The sequence below is a fragment of the Pelobates fuscus genome, chromosome 1 (assembly GCF_036172605.1).
Source record: "Pelobates fuscus isolate aPelFus1 chromosome 1, aPelFus1.pri, whole genome shotgun sequence".
Lineage (NCBI taxonomy): Eukaryota > Metazoa > Chordata > Amphibia > Anura > Pelobatidae > Pelobates > Pelobates fuscus.
This window is the reverse complement of record NC_086317.1, coordinates 254,656,992-254,676,243: the sequence shown is the minus strand read 5'-3', so window position 1 is coordinate 254,676,243 and position 19,252 is coordinate 254,656,992. Positions and strand designations below refer to the sequence as shown.

General features: G+C 42.5%; 1 protein-coding gene across 1 annotated transcript in view; it reads right to left on the bottom strand.

Annotated features, from left to right (window-relative positions):
- IFNLR1 (interferon lambda receptor 1) overlaps window positions 1-14,397 on the bottom strand; it is a 62,034-nt gene extending 47,637 nt beyond the window's left edge. The window contains exons 1-2 of the mRNA XM_063456569.1: window positions 14,207-14,397; window positions 405-522 (exon numbers count right to left, since the gene is read on the bottom strand). Of these exons, the coding sequence (XP_063312639.1) occupies window positions 405-522; window positions 14,207-14,297 (209 nt within the window). The 5' untranslated portion in view covers window positions 14,298-14,397. The remainder of the gene's footprint in view (window positions 1-404; window positions 523-14,206) is intronic.
- Window positions 14,398-19,252: the final 4,855 nt, after the last annotated feature.

The window sequence follows — 19,252 nt, the reverse complement described above, 5'->3', positions numbered from 1 at the left end:
CAACATCTTATAAAATGTCTTTACTCTAATATAGAAAAAATACTAGTGACACAGATGTGAACCGCATGCTCACTGTGCCTAGAGAGGAATCAGGTACACCTTGCTGGCAAGGCCAGCTATCTCTCATGTAAAGGGAACTTGATAATGGGAAGGGAAGTTTGCAGAGACAAGTTATGCTAATGAACCACACAATTCTATTTTTAATCTACATAAATTGAAATAGATAACAATAATGTCTATTTTTCATCTATGGAATTTTTTTTAAATGGCAATAATATTTAGGTCTGTGCACTTCTATCACTTAACCAATGCCAACAGCAAGCTAAAGTCTGATAGCTACAGAAAAAAAGTATCATATAATAATGTTTTAAAATGCAATAAAGTGATTTCTTTTAGCAGCTTACAGTTTGTAGTGCACTGTGTATGATACATCTTGAGGATTTTCAGGAGCTGGAAGCCACACAAGAAATATTCTGAAATTACGGGACACCGTTGTGACATTCAAGGGAGGCAGAAGACTACCTGGAACCCAAAAGAGAAACCGTCAATTATTATACACTTCTTAACTATATGGTTTAACAGTTTTGGAGGCATACAGTAGGGCAATATGATGAGGCAGAAATGATAAATATGACCCCAGTATATTTTTAATATGAGCCATATATAATAATTTAGGAAAGAAGATACTTGATACTTTACACTTTTGTGCTGAATTACATTACTGCAGGCAGCTTTAAAGCACTCTTCAAAAGAATATTATATTAACTGTTTTATGCTTTTTCACATGTTGATGTACATGTACAATTATCTGTACAATTTGTATAACCTGTCAATGTGTTTGTGACCTCTTTCGATCCTCCCACTAAAATTATTCCTCTCCAGAAGAAAACCCACATAAAAACAGTAATTACAGGTGACCTGAGCACCATTTGAGAGTGATGTGCAGCACTGGATAATCAACAAAATCACAACCAATGTCCCTTGTTTCGTGTTAATATTTACCAGAGTTGTATTAGCACAGAAGCAGCATATAGTAGTTAAGCAGGCATATCACTGGCTTGAAAAGAAGCCTGTTTTATGAATGGGGAGTCACAGAGTGGTTGAGAGCGTCAGCAGACCTCCTGGCACCATAACAACATAATTTTGATTAAGTTATTATGGTGCCCAAAATGTTATTTTAACAGCTTCCACTCCACCCGTAAGTTGGTTGTGGCAAGAACATGACCCCCCCCCCCCTCCTCCACCCCACCACCCAAATCTTCATTGGCTCTAATTCTTCATACATTTGCAACTATCTAGCCTCCTCACTCTTCGGCACTAACCTATCTCCAAAATAGACAAATAGAGATAAACAAAATAGAAATAACCCTCTCTCTTTCAGACTTCCAGTCCATTTAGCCTCATGCTTTCTATTTTATTGATTTACAGTTATATTCATTGTTTTTACACATTTCTATTAATTTTTGAGTGTTGTGCCCTTTGTCTTCTAATGTCCACTTCTCAGAGCTTATATGAAAGTATATATGCTAATGTACCTGTTTATCTAATTTCACAAATGCTCACTTTAATTGAAATTGTATCACAAATTGTGAAGAAGCTGAACTCATCTCATATAATGCTAATGTTTCTCCTCATTCTAAAATGCAATAGCTCTCATACAACAAATGCATTTTGTGAAAAAATTACCCCTAACTTAATTGACCATGACAACAATATGTGATTTCTCCCAGGGCCTATGGGAAAAGGAACAGAGTAGCAATCTTGTACAACAAATCAGGTTTATTGCAAATTCAGACTTTGAAGGTCATTATGTATGGTTCTGTGGTCTATGGCTTCTGAGACCATCCTAAATGTGTATTACCCTAATACTCCTTACAAAAAATATATTGGAATCCTTATAATTGTTTATTGTCATCACAAGTGCAAGGGGTTTTTGTTTCCTGGAGACATTTGCTTGGTTTGCATCTTTTACCATGGACAATATTGCTTAGTTGGATCATGTACATGCTCCATAATTTTAAAAATACATTTTTTCAACACACAAGTCAATTATTAGAGACAACCTAAAATAAATTTCATCCTATCACCAAAAAAATTTAAAAATAACTGCAGTGTCAAGCTGCCTAATACAGATGACATTTCAAACACAAATATACCCCTGAACAAAATGCCCTTTGACATCTACAGTCAACTACGAAAAAAACGTAAAGGAACTAATAGAGATTGGCCTGGTTCAAATTTAATTATTTTGTATCTTGGCAAAATTGACTTCCTCTCAGCCAAGTGCCTCATGGCAAAAACAAACCAAAGCAACCTTCATAGGTCATATGGTTCCATTGCCAAAAAACCCTAGGAAATAAACACACTATTTACTTTTTAATTTGAAGCACTATATAATCACTCCCCAATCAAAACCCTCAACACCTCACATGACAAGGTTTTATACATTTATTTGATTGCCATGACCTTCCCAAGACCAATTATTTTTACTGGACAACCCAGTTTTAGCAGATGAAATTGAAAAAATTAGCTCATATGAAACCTGGTCCATATAGGATTTCTTACCTATAAAACCTTTGCCGATGTTCTGGGCCTCATCTTCTCTCACTCTTTAAAAGTATTATTAAAGTAATTGTATTGTGTTTTTCCCAACGAAAGCAAACATCTCTTCTCTGCACAAAATTACCACCCTATCTTGCTTTTAAATTTTGACCTAAATGTTTTTACTAAACTACTAGACAGGCATATTAAAATACTTGATGTAATATTAGTGTCACTCGGTGGATGGTTCACTTTCAAACACCTTCTCTGTTCCTATCTCTGTACTCAGGGAAGGTACTCAACAGATTGGAATAGTACTATCTATGCTATGTTCTAAACTAACTTAATTTTGCCTATAGCTTTTTGGGATATCCAATCGAATCACTATATAACAACACTCACACTAAGGTAATTACTGTTCCTCAACTCAACATAAAAAAAAAAAAAAAATGGTACTTGACAGGGGCTCCCCCTGTTGCCCTGTTTACTGTTTAATTTGTGGGGGATGGCCAATGGTTTGGCTCATCTGAATTTCTTTATCTAACTTTTCTTTCCTAACTTTTTGTGCCTATTATGACAAACCCAGCAGTAATATTATTTTTTCCTATCTGTCTTCTGTTTACATTACAAACAATGTAAACTTTTATGTCTCTACAATATATAACAATATATAATGTACTGATTTTAACTACTGTAAGTTGTATTTTTGCAAAACTTTGTTTTTATTGCAATGATTAATTTAAATAAAAGACAGCAATATGGAAATCAAAGTGAAAATAACTTGTTTATCGTATAACCAGACAGCAAACCAGGCATATACTGTGGTAGGCTCACATAGGCGTGAGCACTAAGCACAAACAATTCTACAAACACCTTGTATGTAAAACAACAAATTATCCTCGTTGATACAAAGTGTATTTGTCTTAAAAAAGAGGAGCATATATTCCTATTATACATGGTATAAAATGCATGATTGTAAACACAAAAATGTTTTTATCTCACTCCGTGAGCATTTGGTACAATTGTAGGAAGCCCATTGGCTTAATCTGTAGCCATGGGTTACACCCACCTCATTGGGGATGATGCACGATAGCTAGTGTAGTGTTTTTAACAGTTGCACGTTTTGTCTTGCCTCACATCATTTGTGCAATGAGTTACAGGGGGATCTGGGACTAGCTATCTAACTAATATTTTGGGCTGTTTAATATAGGAGATCCATGTCGAGACTCCAGGGGCAGTGCATTGTGTAGAGGTTTTTTGAATATTTGTTTTATTTATTAGAGAGTACCTTTAATGCTTTTTTAATTCCATATACAATAAGTCTTCTATTCCTACTTTTTCTTACTGCAATACAAATATTACATCTAGCTACTGACTTTTTAGCTGCTATCTTTAAAGGACCTCTATAGTCACCCAGACCACTTCAGCTCAATGAAGTGGTCTGGGTGCCAGGTCCCCAGGATTTAACCCTGCAGCTGTAAATGTAGCAGTTTAAAAGAAACTAGGTTTACATTGCAGAGTTAATCCAGCCTCTACTGGCTGTCTTCATGACAGCCGCTAGTGGCGCTCCCACAACGCTCAACGCAAAAATCGCATTGAGCATGCAGAACGTCCATAGGAAAGCATTGAGTAATGCTTTCCTATGGGTGGTTTGAATGTGCGCGGGAGCTGACGTCGGAGGGGGAGGAGAGGTCACCAGCGTCGAGGGAGCCTGGCGCTGGATTAAGGTAAGTGGCTGAAAGGGGTTTTAACCCCTTCAGCCCAGCGGGACGGGGGCCCTGAGGGTGGGGGGACCTAAGGACTATATAGGGCCAGGAAAACAAGTTTGTTTTCCTGGCACTATAGTGGTCCTTTAACCTAATAGTGTCAGGGCATTTATTACTATAGCAACCTTTTCAGTATGTAATTTGGTTAATAGCTTTGGCTATCTGAATGATCTTTACTTTTGCATAATAATTTGCTATCCTTTTAAAACTTTGTATACTATTTCTGGGAAAATAATTGAGCAACCTTCCATACATTACATTTGTTTATTTAAACTTAAAATATCCCTTTTGCGAACTGTCTAATTTGATTGGAGACCACCTAACTAAATAATGCAAAATGATCAGAGTACAAATTACTTATTTTACTTTCATTAAATGATTTATGAGTACTGTCATAATTAGGGGTAGATATAATATTTAATAATTTAGTTTATTAGGTGAATTTAGTAGGACTACACTTGGTTAAATTAATTATTTTTAGATTGACAATAGGTTTATAACAGATCATCAGCCATGGATAACACTTAATTACAATTGCAATATACAAAATATTAGCACAGTAAATAGTGATAAGAAACCATTGTATGTCATCCACCAGTTGACCATTAGGACTATACTTTAAATAATCTGATATGCTCGGTACATCCACCCTAACCTCAAACAGGAGTAATTCTACATTCTAGTAACAACTTTTTTAGTCAATAATCTATTATCTGTAGGAGCTCTAATATTGTTCTATCACAGACACACCCCTATGTATTTAAATACATTTCACTTTGAGATAACTTTTTGTCACTGATTTAGATGTGTTTTTCTCACCATGGGATTTTTTTTTTTTGTCTACTTCTCCCTAATTAAATTGGATTTTGTACAGGAGAAAATTCCCAGATTTTACTAGTAACATGACGTAAAGTCATGATTTTATTAAAGACACGGAGGCGAGTATTATGCATAACTCTTTCTTTATTTCCTCAGCAGCAAAGATAGAGGAATATAAATATGTCAAAAAATGAAAGAAAAACTGTATAGGCATAACGGGTAGCCAATCACATGGTAGAGGAAGTGGCTATATAAGTCCTGTGTCTCCCACAATCCCCCTCTTTCTTGCGAAAACCGAAGACCAGGTAAGAAGAACGATGTCCTACTTGATCAGCACAGGAAACAGGAACAATGCGACAACATCAAGCTAAAAAAAGACAGAGAAATATGGTAATTTCCAGACTCAAAACTGTAGACTTACCAAACAGCATCATAAGGAGTCACAAACAATAAACTGGATTCTGAAATACAAAAGATAAATAATTAGTAAACATAATAAGACGTACCAAACCATCCAATCATATAAATAAACATATATAATCAATACATACCTAATTGAACAGTAAAACCCGTAGAGTCTCAAGCATCTCGTATCCCCATTCCACACCGGGAGGGCGGGAGGGAATAATACTCGCCTCCGTGTCTTTAATAAAATCATGACTTTACGTCATGTTACTAGTAAAATCTGGGAATTTTATTAAAGACACGGAGGCTCATATTATGCAAGTTCAAAGCTGTGCAACTACTCGAGATGCGATGTGTTCAATAGGTCTGAAATAGAAGTCTCTAAAAGTCGATTCTCTGGACCAATCTGCCGCCCGCATGATATCCTCCAGACGACACCCGACTGAGGAGGCTTTAGAAGCCATCGCTCCTCGTACAGAATGGGGCGTAAACACAGAGGTGTCTATACCAGCAGAGGATAATAGTTCACGTATCCAACGTGCCAGGGTAGGTGTAGAAACCGGTCGATGAGGCGACTTGAAAGATATGAACAAATCGTGTAGATCGGCAGAGCGAAGGGAACTCGTGACATCCAGATAAACTCTGAGGCAATCCACCGGACAGAGCGCCGGACAGCCAGGGAACCTGGGATACGAGAAAGACTTGGATGCAGATTTAGTCCTCCTGGATATATCAAAAGTAACACCTTCTGGGGTGAATGCAATGGCGTCCCAATCCATGGCCCTGACGTCAGAGACCCTCTTGCAAGAGATCAAACAGAGTAACATCACCAACTTGGATGACAGTCGTTTCAAAGTCAGCTCCTGATTAGGGTACCATGAGGAGAGGAACTGCAACATCATGTTAACGTCCCAAAAGGCAGAGAAGCGAGGCCGAGGAGGACGAGCAAGGCGGATACCCTTGAGAAGACGACATACAAAAGGATGCCTGCCGACAGGGGAACCATCCAAACCCCTGTGTCCGGCCGAGATAGCCGAGCGGGAGAGGTTACGCCTTGCCTGAGTCAAACAGGGACGTGAGGAATTCCAGGATCAAAGGCAAAGGGGCAGATACGGGATCCACTGCCCGTTCCATGCACCAACCAGACCACGATCTCCATGAAGTTCGATAGGCAGTTCGTGTGCCTGGGGCCCAGGCATTATCGAGGAGTAGGAGAGTTGTCTGCGGAACGTCTGGGACAATCCAAGGTCCCCTGAAAGGAACCACGCTATCAGGGGTAGCTGGTGTTGTAATACTAGCCCGTGTGGGTTCCCATCCGGGTCTAGAAGGAGGTCCTGGAAGATTGGAATCAACCGAGGATAATCGATCGACAACTCCATCAAGCGGGGAAACCATGGTCGAGATCTCCAAAGCGGGGTGATTAGCGCTACACGACAGTCGTGGCGAACCAGTTTCGAGATCGTGCGCGCTATCATGTTGAATGGAGGGAATGCGTATAGCAGACCCCGCGGCCATTCTTGAAGGAAGGCATCGGTCGCCACCGCTGTCGGATCCGGCCTCCAGCTGAAGAACTTCGGCAGTTGAGTGTTCAGTCGAGATGCGAACAGATCCATCTGGAACTTTCCCCACAACATGTCCAGGCTCTGGAACACCGAAGTGTGTAGACGCCAATCTCCAGAGTCTCTTAAGTGTCTGGAATTCCAATCCGCTCCCGAATTGTCTAGCCCCGGAATGTGTTCCGCTGTTACCGAAACGTTGTTGAAGAGGCAGAATTGCCAGAAATCTTTCGCCAGAATTGCCAACATCTTGGACTTCGTACCCCCCAGGTGGTTTATGTAGCGGACCGCTGATACGTTGTCCATCTTGAGGAGAACGCAGCAATTCGCCCGTCCTGGGGTAAGGCTGCGGATCGCGAAAGCCCCAGCCAGGAGTTCCAGGCAGTTGATGTGCAACGATTTCTCCACGTCGGACCATCTGCCTCCTGTGGAAACGTCGCCACAACGAGCACCCCAGCCGTGCAAGCTGGCATCTGATTCGATCACCACGTCCGGGATGGAGCCGAAGATGGCTCTCCCATTCCACGCCTCCATGTGTGCTAACCACCACACCAGCTCGTCTCTGGACTCTGCGTCCAAGCGTATCCGAGACTCGTAGGAGTGACCTGACCGAAGGCGTGACCCTTTGAGTCGCTGGAGGGCCCGGTAGTGTAGGGGGCCCGGGAAGATCGCCTGAATAGAGGCCGCGAGAAGGCCAATTATTCTCGCCAGCTGTCTGATGGACAGGTCTGCGACACGCAGAGCTCTTCGAATCTCCTTCTGAATGGCCTTCACCTTGGAACTCGGTAGAAACAGGAACTGTTGGACGGAGTCCACTCCGAACCCCGGGAACTCTATGGACTGGGCGGGATCCAGGACCGACTTGTCCCAGTTGATCAGAAAACCCAACTTCTGTAGCAGGGCGGTAGTCCATTCCAGGTGTAGAAGGAGATCCTCCTTCGATTGGGACAAAAATCAGAATGTTGTCCAGGTAAACAATGAGGCGAACCCCTCGGGTACGGAGGAACGCCACCACAGGCTTCAGAAGCTTGGTCAAGCACCAGGGGGCCGAAGAGAGACCGAAAGGCAGGCAGGTGAAACGCCAACGCCGCCCGTGCCATGTGAAATGAAGATAATCTCTGAATTCCAGAGCAATGGGGACCGTGAAGTAAGCGTCCTTCAGGTCTAGTTTGGCTAGCCAGTCCGACTGGCGCAGAAGGTCCCTGAGGCAGTGTATACCTTCCATCTGGAAGTGCTGGTAACGCAGGAAGGCGTTGAGGGGACGAAGATTTATTACAGGGCGAACTCCGCCTCCTTTCTTGGGCACCAGGAACAGATTGCTTGTAAAGCCCTTGGCGGCGAACGGCAGTTCCTCTATAGCGCCCTTGGAGAGCATCTCTCCGACCTCCGCGGAGATCATCTCGTCTTGTTCCCGTGGAAGGGACAGTTCTCTGGGGGAATAAAACTGGACAGGCACTGAAACAAAATCTAGGCGATACCCCTTTACACACTGCAGAACCCAAGCATCCGAGGTGAGCTTCACCCACTCTCGGTAAAATAAGGCCAGCCTCCCTGCTACCTGAACGGGAGGGAAAGAAAGGGTACTCACCGTAAGGACGTCTGCTGGTGGTACCACTGCGGGGGTATCTGGAGCCCCAAGCTCGACCTCTGGTTTGGAAGAAGGGAGGGGTTCTTTGGTCTTGGAATCCCCGGGAGGGAAAAAAGGAACCTCTGGTGGCGCGGAATGCGCCTCGGAAACCCCGGCCGGGTGGACGGTTCCTGCTACGCCCGGCCCCTCCGAAAACCTTAGGCGCGAACACGCGTTTCATGCTCGCCTGCGCCTTGTCAATTGCCGTGAAGGTCTTGACATACGAGCCCATGTCTTTCACGAAGGAGGTACCAAACAGTAAACCCTCTTCTGTTGGGTCAGGTTCCGCCACAGTCATAGTGGCCAGCTTAGGGTCTAGTTTTAATAGTATCGCCTTGCGCCTTTCCGCAGACATCGCCGTATTGGCGTTCCCCAGCAAGCATATGGCCCGTTGGACCCAACCTATGGCCACGTCTACGTCCAAAACTGAATCCCCAGCTTTAGCAGCATCTAGAAGCTCATAGAGCTTCGAGAGGGGTCCCAGTGTATCCAGGATCTTGTCCTGGCATCCCTTCAGGGAATTGTCAAGACCCTTTTTGGGCTTCCAGCCCGACTTACCCAGGAACTGGGCAATCTGTGGGTCAATATCTGGGGTTTTGCCCGCAGCGCCCGGGAGAGAAGGGCGTGGGCATTCGGCCCGTAGCTTATTGCGGCCTTCTCTGGAAAGGGGTGTGCGGATACGTTTGGCCACATATTGGGCAATATGATCCGGGGGAACCCATTCAGCGGACCGGGGGTGACGCAGGTCGTCTGGGTCGAACAGGGGATTACCCTGAGGATCAAGGATCGTTTTGTCATCCCCAGAGGGGCCTAATACTGGACCCCGGGCCTTGGCAGAGGATTCTGATGGGTTAACGCCCGTAAGGGGCAAATCCTCCCCAGATACCTCATCATCATCAAAGGAGTCATACTCCATATAGTCGGATTCCTCCTCCACACTCCGGTCGGTATCCGACCCATCATCAAGGGCTCTAGCCCGTTTCCATAATCTAGCCTTTTTAGCCCGGCCAGGGGCTCTTTTGCGCGTGGGGTGCGCGCCATCTGTGACCGCCTCAAGCGTGTCAGTCATGGCAGGTAGAACCTGCATCGAGGAGTGGGAGCCGACATGTTTGGACTTGGCCTTCGCCTTACGGGCTCCAGGCACAGTCTGAGCAGGGGAGGGGGACCCCACACCCGTAGGGGCGGGGGAGGCCAGAGCAGGCAAAACTAGGGAGTGCATGGATTGCGAAAAGGAGGTAGTAACAGCCCCCATGGCCGAGGCAATAGCCTTCTGAATGGAGGAGGCCATAGTGGCTTCCAGCATGGCCTGAAACTCCTGGGAGGCCATAGCGCCCTCAGCACTGTCTGAGTGAAAATCCCCAGGGGGACCTGTAGGCCCATCCTCCCTATCCTGCATGATGTAAATCTGTAGTGGGCAGCTAAAGAAAATAAACCGCTAAATGACACTAAGGTGAATAAAGGATAGCAAAGGGTTGAGTAACCCACAGAAAGCGATACACACAGACCGTCTAGCGTTCCCAGGGGACCCGGCAAAGCAAAGGTGACCGCACGGCAGCACAGGGGAAGGATCGAGGTCCGCCCAAGATGGCCGCCGCACGTGAGGGAAGGCGCACGCGACCGGGCACTCGGCGGGGGAAGGGGCTCGTGCACCCGACCCGCCGAGCCCGCCCGCGAGCGGGGAAGAATGCGTGCGCAGCCGCGGCCGAAAATAGAGCGGTCGCGGCAAGGCACAGAGCCGGGAACCGTGCGGAAGCACGAGGAAGGAAGGGCAGGCTACAGGACTCCCCGGGAGGGAGAAGAGCACTAAGGGGTCCCAGGGGGAACGCTAGCGGTAACAGGTAAAAAACCGTACAAGTTATAAACAGTACACAACGAAAAATCAATACAAGTAGACGATTATCAAAAGTTAGTCAGAGAGAAGCAAAAGCACTTATCTGTCTGAGGAAGCAGCAAAGAAAGAGGGGGATTGTGGGAGACACAGGACTTATATAGCCACTTCCTCTACCATGTGATTGGCTACCCGTTATGCCTATACAGTTTTTCTTTCATTTTTTGACATATTTATATTCCTCTATCTTTGCTGCTGAGGAAATAAAGAAAGAGTTATGCATAATATGAGCCTCCGTGTCTTTAATAAAATGTAACAACGTTTTCAAATGTATACTATGACTGGTGTTGTATTAAAATAAGTGTATATTGGGAGTCAATTAGTATTGTATAATGGAATAGATAAAAAAAAAAACAAGTCCGGCGCTCACTCCCATCGCTCCTTTGCAGCAGCAACGACCACAGTATACATCAGCCCCAATACATAAAGTAAAAACAAAAGAAAAAGTTACCTGCACTCTCTCCTAAATCACTTCTGCATTATCAGCATCAATTCTGTGCATAACTCAAGAATAAAATCTCCAAATGGCATGTTTATGTTTTCATTTTTCCTATATTTTGTATGGGTTAATTTTGGATTGTGAAACTTATTTTTTCTTCAATTTTCTATTCTTGGGCAGATTTTGTGATTGAGACCTGGGTATGTAGGAGCTCTGAAGGTTCCCACAATGCTCCAATGTAATTGTAGGATATAGCTATCTATCATATAGACCACTTGTGTACCCCTTGGCATTTCTATAAATTGTACCCCTCATATTAGCAAACTTTTTGTAATTAGTATAGTTGCTGCTATTTCAAATGCATACATTTTTCTCTGCCCCATCTCTCCTTTACTCCTCCCTAGGCTTCCCTGCCCCAAGATCCCCCTGTCTCTCTATCTACCTACCTATCTATCTATATGTATGTATTGCAGATACACACACTGACACAGTTGCATATACACAGATAAAAACACTGACACACATGTGGATGCACGGACACACATATAAAAACACTGATATACATACAGATACAGACACACAAAATCACACAAAGACACACAGGTGCAAACACTGACACAGAAACAAACACTGACACACGTGCAGATGTACAGACACATGACACACTAATACACACTGAACACATGCAGATACAGAGATACAAACACTGACACACTTAGAGATACAGATACATACACAGTAACACATACAGATACACACACTGCCACACATACAGATGTGCAGACATACAAATACAAACACAGCCACACATGCAGATACACAGACATACAGATGCAAACACTGATACGCATACAATTGCACAGACTCACTGATGCACACACTGACACACATGCAGATACACAGATACAAACACTTACAAACATAGAGATACACACACGGACACATACAGATGGACACACACTGACACATATACAGACACGCACAGTGACACACCCCATTTTAATATATATATATATATATATATATATATATATATATATATATATATATATATATACACACACACATACTTACACACATACAGAAACACAGATACAAACAATGACACACACACATACATATACACAGACATACAGATTTACACACTGCCCTACATCACTGGGGTAGAACCGCCATTACAGGCATACAGATAAACACACTGACACATATACACAGATATGCACATACAGACATGTAGCTGCACAGACACACAAATACATCCAGTGACACCCATAAAGATACAAAAACGGGCGATTGCTTCAAATTGTTTTTTTATGCCTTTTTTTTGGAACAACAGCATACAAAGATGTTTTAAATGTTGAACTTCATGTATTTGAATTTTCTTTCAACACATATTACTGTAACTATGTAAGTTTCAATGTGATTTAGAATGTTCCTAAAAATGGAAAAATAAGTACCATTTTGTCTAATGTTGTCATACATAGCTACACTGACCTTTCTATCAATGGAAAAAAATGCAGCTTAATACCAAGGCAGGGATTAAACTAGGGACTGTCCCTGTAAGTCCATGACATACAGCATGTCTGACATTTTCACATTATTCACTAACAGTTCTTAAGAGACACTCCCTGCTAGTACTTGTTTTAACTAACTTAAAATAAAAAAAAAGAGAAATAAAATCATATTCACAGTCAAAGGAACTTTTCACACCATTTAAAACCCTGACAGCACTGCAACAGTTAACCTTAATTGTGTGAATAGAACAGTGTATACAATTCTCTAGCTTCCAACAAGGGGATAATCCAAAATGATGAAAGGTTTCCTGGCTGCCTCGCAGCATTCAATTTCCTATCTTTTTACCAAATAACAGTAATAACTGCGCATATTGCTATAGTCTGCCTTCTTTTCTTATCCAGTCACTTGACCGGTGTATAGTCGCCATATGGGCATTCGGATTCCAGGACAACCCTCCCACATACTTTCCCCAATAACGCACTGACACTAGTGTATATGGGAAAAATTGTCCACAGCTTTATTAAACAATCTTGAATAATCATAATAACCATATTACTTTTAAATTATTAATAATAATAATAATAATAATAATCACAATAATAACTTAACAAATAAACATGGGTCATTGCCCCCCTGCTCCGCCCTCGCATCCGAATCCTTCTGTTCGTATAACAAAGGCAATGACCCCCATATAATAACACACATATATATATAACATATACCAACATTATTCCAACATACCAACTTAAAGTGCCAAACATAACTTAACCATGGCAGGGGTATACCCGGATACCCCTACCCCACCAGGTTCCGAGCCACCGACAGGACTCGAAACCTACCAACCACCAAGGACCACAGTTTTCCGCTTCTGTTATGTTCATCCTAGGGAGCCTATTCCTTCTCCTTCAGCTCCCTATCCCGCCGCAGTGAAAAAAACGGGATAACCCCCCACTAGAAACAAAATAAAGGGAGGGTGGGTGGGACAAACTCGGTCAGGTAGGAAATTAAAAGTGAATTCACTCAAAATGGCTGCCTATTTAAATATCCCATCCCACTTACCCATAACCCCATACTTCCTTTCATCCTCCTATACCCGCCTCCTAACTCCTGTCAAGGCCCTTGTCCGCTTAGCTGCGCTTTGGCTACCTGGGGCTACAAGTCATGAGGTTTCTGTTTGGTGATCTGTCAGTTTCTGCCTGTCTATTGATTTTTATTAACTGTCAGTCTATATAGTGTCACTTTTTGCTTCCAGTCACTATAACCTATGTTCATGTTTTACATGCTCTCTCGTGCCGTGTTCCTCTGTACAATCCATAGAGTAACTAGTAATGAATACAGGGGGCACTACTGCATTCTATATTTCTAAGGCTGATAGAACTTGCTACCGATCTGCTGCCTCTATGGTTTTCTATTTAATTACAATCTTATATTAGGGATACTATTTAATATTATTTATAAAGCACCAACATATTCCACAGCGCTGTACAATAGATGGACAAACAAACAAGTAACTGGAACAAGTAAAAGCTGGACATACAGCAACAGAAAGTTCAGAGGAACCTGCTCAAACAAGCTTACAGTATGATCACCTTGATATATAGTTCACATGAGACACAAAACAGTGTAATCATAAATGTTAATTAGCCTTACCTGCAAGCACGATCTGCACCACAAAGCACTGACTGATGAGAAAAGCCCAGCTATATCGGATGGACATCTGTGAGGTATAGCTCCATAGCATTGCACTTCATGTTATGCTGACTGCTCTGGGAAGGGCATTGTGATTTAAAATGTAACCATAACACTACACCTGAGCCTGCACAGAGATTCTGGTCCGCCTCTTACAGGAATGGCTAGCTCACAGTAATAGAAACTGTGCGTGTTTGCATTACGTAAAAAGAACTCCCCTGTTAGCTGATGGGAGGAGAGCACACGTCCACAGTTTCTATCTGTGACTTCAAAGAATGTGGTTTATAGTCACTCTCCCTTCTTTCTCTCACTCAGTGTTCCATTCTCATTTTCTTTTCCTCCTCCCCGTCTGTTTTTTTCTCTCTATCTTTACATGTACATTGCTTAAACAGCTCTGCAAAACTATCCTGACAACATTTACATAAACAGACACAAACATTGCTCGTCAAAGTCAATGCAAAGTGAATTTAAAAATTTAGGCATAAGTAGCCAAATCAGAATAATTCTGTAAGTCAGGTATCGTCCCAGTTCTGTTACTTTGGACAGCCCTCACAGGCTCACCTATACAGTGAGGGAAACAAGTATTTGATCCCCTGCTGATTTGAATGTTTGTCCACTGACAAAGAAATTATCAGTCTATAATTTTAATGGTAGGTGTATTTTAATGATGCTTTAAAGGCACACACTGCTTAAGGTATACATATACAGTGATTCACAACCGTTTTAGGAACAAGGCACATTTCAATGAGCAGAAAAAAAAGTGGGCACACTTAATTTATTTACTTTATCAACAGCCTCTAAATATTACATTTACTCAAAGCCTTTGAGTGATATTGATACTTGTGACCATAATGCCTATTAGTTTTAATAACCAGAAAGGAATCCCCATTTTAATACTTATACTTCTTAAAAACAAAAAACAAAGTGGGCATGTCATTTTGATGTCCCACCAGGGCCTAGGGAAAATGCCTTCAGCACAGTTCATTTACTGAGATGCTTGTTTTGCATTTTCTGATGGCTTGTCTCTGGTGTCCCCATCAGTGGAATACCAGAAGACAGGGTTTGGAGAGGGTGTTTTGTGTAGAAATCCAGTGCGCATGCATATACGCGCTCAGTCCCCAAGTGCCATTGTGACGTGATGACGTAACACGCGTTACCACAGTGACGTAGAAAGCTGCGAATGTCACTATGGAAATGTGTGTAAACAGACAAGTAAGTCCCTAATCGTGAACTCCAAGTAAATTGGATATAAAGACAAGTAAAAGTGCTGGGAAGAGGGTTGTGCATATATTACAAACTGCCTCCAAAATTACCTGGTGTCAAATGCTGATCTACATACAAAGGGAAATTAACATAAAGATGACAGATACACAAATTCTGTTGAATTTAAAGTGACAGTTCTGTGCAATATTGTTGTTAAAGTGAATCCTGAAACAAGGAAGGTCAAACATATTAACCCAGTGGGGCAAATAAGTATAAAAAAGGTATTACTGATAGCATAGAAACACATGTTTAAGTACTGTTCCCATAACCAAGTACAAAAGTGCAAAGTGGATTGATCAGAGGATATAATTATATCCCCAAATCAGGACACTGCACCTGTGCCAAAGATATATGCAATATATGCAATTATACAACAATTAAACAAGCAATGTATACAATAAGTACTATAACAAAAACAAATACATGTAGGGGATATTCACAAAAAGGAGTGATAGGACAATGTTTCATAAAGTCCTTTGGGGAATACTGTATCCAATTCATGAATCCAGAAAGCTTCCTTATTAAAAAACATCTTGTCACGGTCATCCCCTCTCCTTGGTAAAGGGATGTGATCTATACCAACAAATTTCAAGGCTGTCAGTGGATGCTGGAATTCTAGAAAGTGCTTAGCTACTGGCTTATCAGATGATCCATCCCTGTTAGCAAACCTGTTACTGGAACAATGTCCCCTAATTCGTTCGCACAAAGGAGTTTCAGTTTTGCCAATGTATGAGTGGCCACAGGGGCACATGAGTTTATATATCACATATGAAATTTTGCATGTGATAGTATATCTAATGTTATATCTTTTATTTGTTTATGCTGGCATCATGTGCTCGCAAGTGACACATCCAAGACACTGCACAGATCCACGATTTTGATCCTGAGTATCATCTGGATGCATGTGAACAAGTAAATCCTTAAGGTTCTCATTTCTTTTGTAACATAAGCAGTTGCTCCTTGAATACCTTGGGAAGAGTGTAGTCACTGGAAGTCATCCTCCAATTTTTCATACCTATTGAGGTAGGACATATGAAGTTTATTTATGACACGTCACTCTAATAATATAGTAGCGTTTTGCGATCCATAGATTTGGTACAGAAACAATATTCAATTTATTTCAAAGAAATTTCAAGGTCCAAATAGTTCACCTTCTTCATACTGATTTTGGCAATCATTTTAATAGGCGTAGAAAGATGATTAAGGTATGCCACTATATACTGTGCTGCTTCTAAGCTGTCACCCCTCACAATGAGGAGGACATCTATATACCTATAATAGCTCGGAAAAGTTTGAAGTACCTGCTATCTGGAGGCACCATTGTTCTTCAAAACGTAAATAATTATTTTGCAATGTCAGAGTAAGAAGTTTCAAGACAAATTCTATCGGGAGGCCCCTATATGTTGCTGCCCATGTAGGACATATCGCATAGCCTCTACCCCTTCATTGTGTGGAATGACCGTATACAGGCTCCGAACATCCATAGTAATAAGGATGGGTTTAGCATCCTCAAATTCCAATTGTGTGATCTTGGTCAATATTGTCTGGGTAAGGGGGTGGAGCTTGACTACTGAACGGACCAGACATGCTCAGTGCGAGACCCTGCATTTCCGCGACTAATCCCAAGACCCTTGTGCTTACAGACTGCAGTCAGACCTCCCTTTGTTATGGAGAAAAAAGCTCTTTGGCCCGAGACATGGCACCCTTCTATAGCTGTCCCCCCCTTTGGACTGGTGGGGGTTAACCCGATCCCCACTGGCTTATGCTACAAAGCTCTGCCAACTCCAAGCCACTGTAATGGCGCAACTCTAGAGTGGTGCAGGCCCCCTTAAAATGGTATATCTGCAGTCCATTCAGGGGCTTGGACAGACACACCTTCTGAAGGCCACACATGGCACAGCTGGGAACATCCTGACACGCTTGAATGCAATATTTGATGACTTCTGGGCCACATTGGAAGCCTGTCAAACTACAACACCAGTCTTGAATCCGGAAGGTTGGGGGAATGAGGAGAGATGGGAGATGAGCGGGCCCCCTCTAGGCACAGCTTCCCCACAAGCACGTGTGTCTCCCATAGCGGGGATAACATAGGCTGAGGAACAACAGGGGTAAACCCCTGCGGCATCTACCAATGTAGGCGGAAGGTCCATCACCGCCGATGGCAATAGCCCATTAGCAGCTTCAGATATTTCCAAATAGGCAAGGACTTGGACTCATCAACAAGTACCTGAGTCCGTGGATCTGGGATGCAAGTCTTCACAACGGCCTGGGGTTAGTCGGATACCATGCTTGGCTCCGGCCTCCCATTGCCTCTCAGCTACCTCCATCTACCACTGAACCAGGGCATAGGTTAATTGTGGACTTACCACCTAGAGCTACCTACTAGTCATAGGCTATTAGCCTACCCAACTGTTTTTTGTACACCTATCACAGGCTCCTACACTGTTTGCAATGTTCTTATTTTTATTTCTTTGTTTCCTATCCTTTTACTTTTTATTCTGAGCTATATTCCAGTGATTTTCTCATCTTGCAAAAATAACCTGTTACACAGCATTTCTAATATGCCAGTTACACTACTACCATTTAGCATAGTATATTCCTCCAGGCGTACACATTTTTTTATTTACCTAGGCTGCTCTTACAGTGATCTAGTATAGACAATACCCTGCAGTACTACTGTGTTAGCACTGTATTAGTGTGGACACATCTCCTGGAACTAATGTAATCATGATATTGCTTGTACCTATGCACCCACAACTGTTCTAATGTCATGCATGTTTAATATATGGCACAATAAAAATAAAGATTGACAACAAGAAAAAAAATTAGTGTCTGGGTATCCTTGATACACATATGCAATTCCACGATGGGCCCCTTGAATAAATGGTCAAGCCATTTAGCAATAGGCTTGAGTGCTCCATTGATCGCCGACCCTACAGGACATTGTGAGGTATTTTAGGTATGGAGTAAATGATAGGGGTACGGGGATGGCTCTAAATTGAGATCAATTGAGAAATTGATAACACTTAAGGTCTATATATTCTGCTTTTAAACCCATGGACAATACCTTGTGTGGAAAAAGTGACCTCGTCACTGGTTTTTGGAGGGGCTTGTTTGCCAGCCTCCTGCTGTGACTATGGCCCTGTGGTGAACTTTGGGCTAAAAACACGGTTCGTGACTTTTTCCTTGCTATGGTGCAGAATATGGGGCTTACCGAATGGATTAGGCTTATGGTGTTCATTTACCGAACAACTGTTGAACAGCCGGACCACCCGCAAGTGGAGTGCATAGCCTGTTAACCACACAGAAGCTGTGGTTAACCGCAGCTTAATTGACAAATGGCTGGGTGGTCGCCGTTCGTATAGTCGAACATGTGGCGGCGGCCATCTTGTTTAGTCTAACGCGTCCAGCGGTGCTGCTAAAATACCATTACATAGCATGTATGTTTTTGTGTAGTTTTGGTTTTTGTGTACAATGCTGGTGTTTCAATACATTAACATGTTTGTATGTAGTATTAGCATTTGATTGCAGGGGTGTGTTTGCATGTAGTTTTGGCATTTGTTAGTAGGAGTGTCTTTGTATGTGCTTTCAATGTTTGAATGATATATGCACACACAGATACACACTAACACACAGATACATACATGTACCCACACTGGCACACACACATATACAAACATATACCTACACAGACACAAACACACAGATACAAGCATATAACTTCACAGACACATACACACAGAT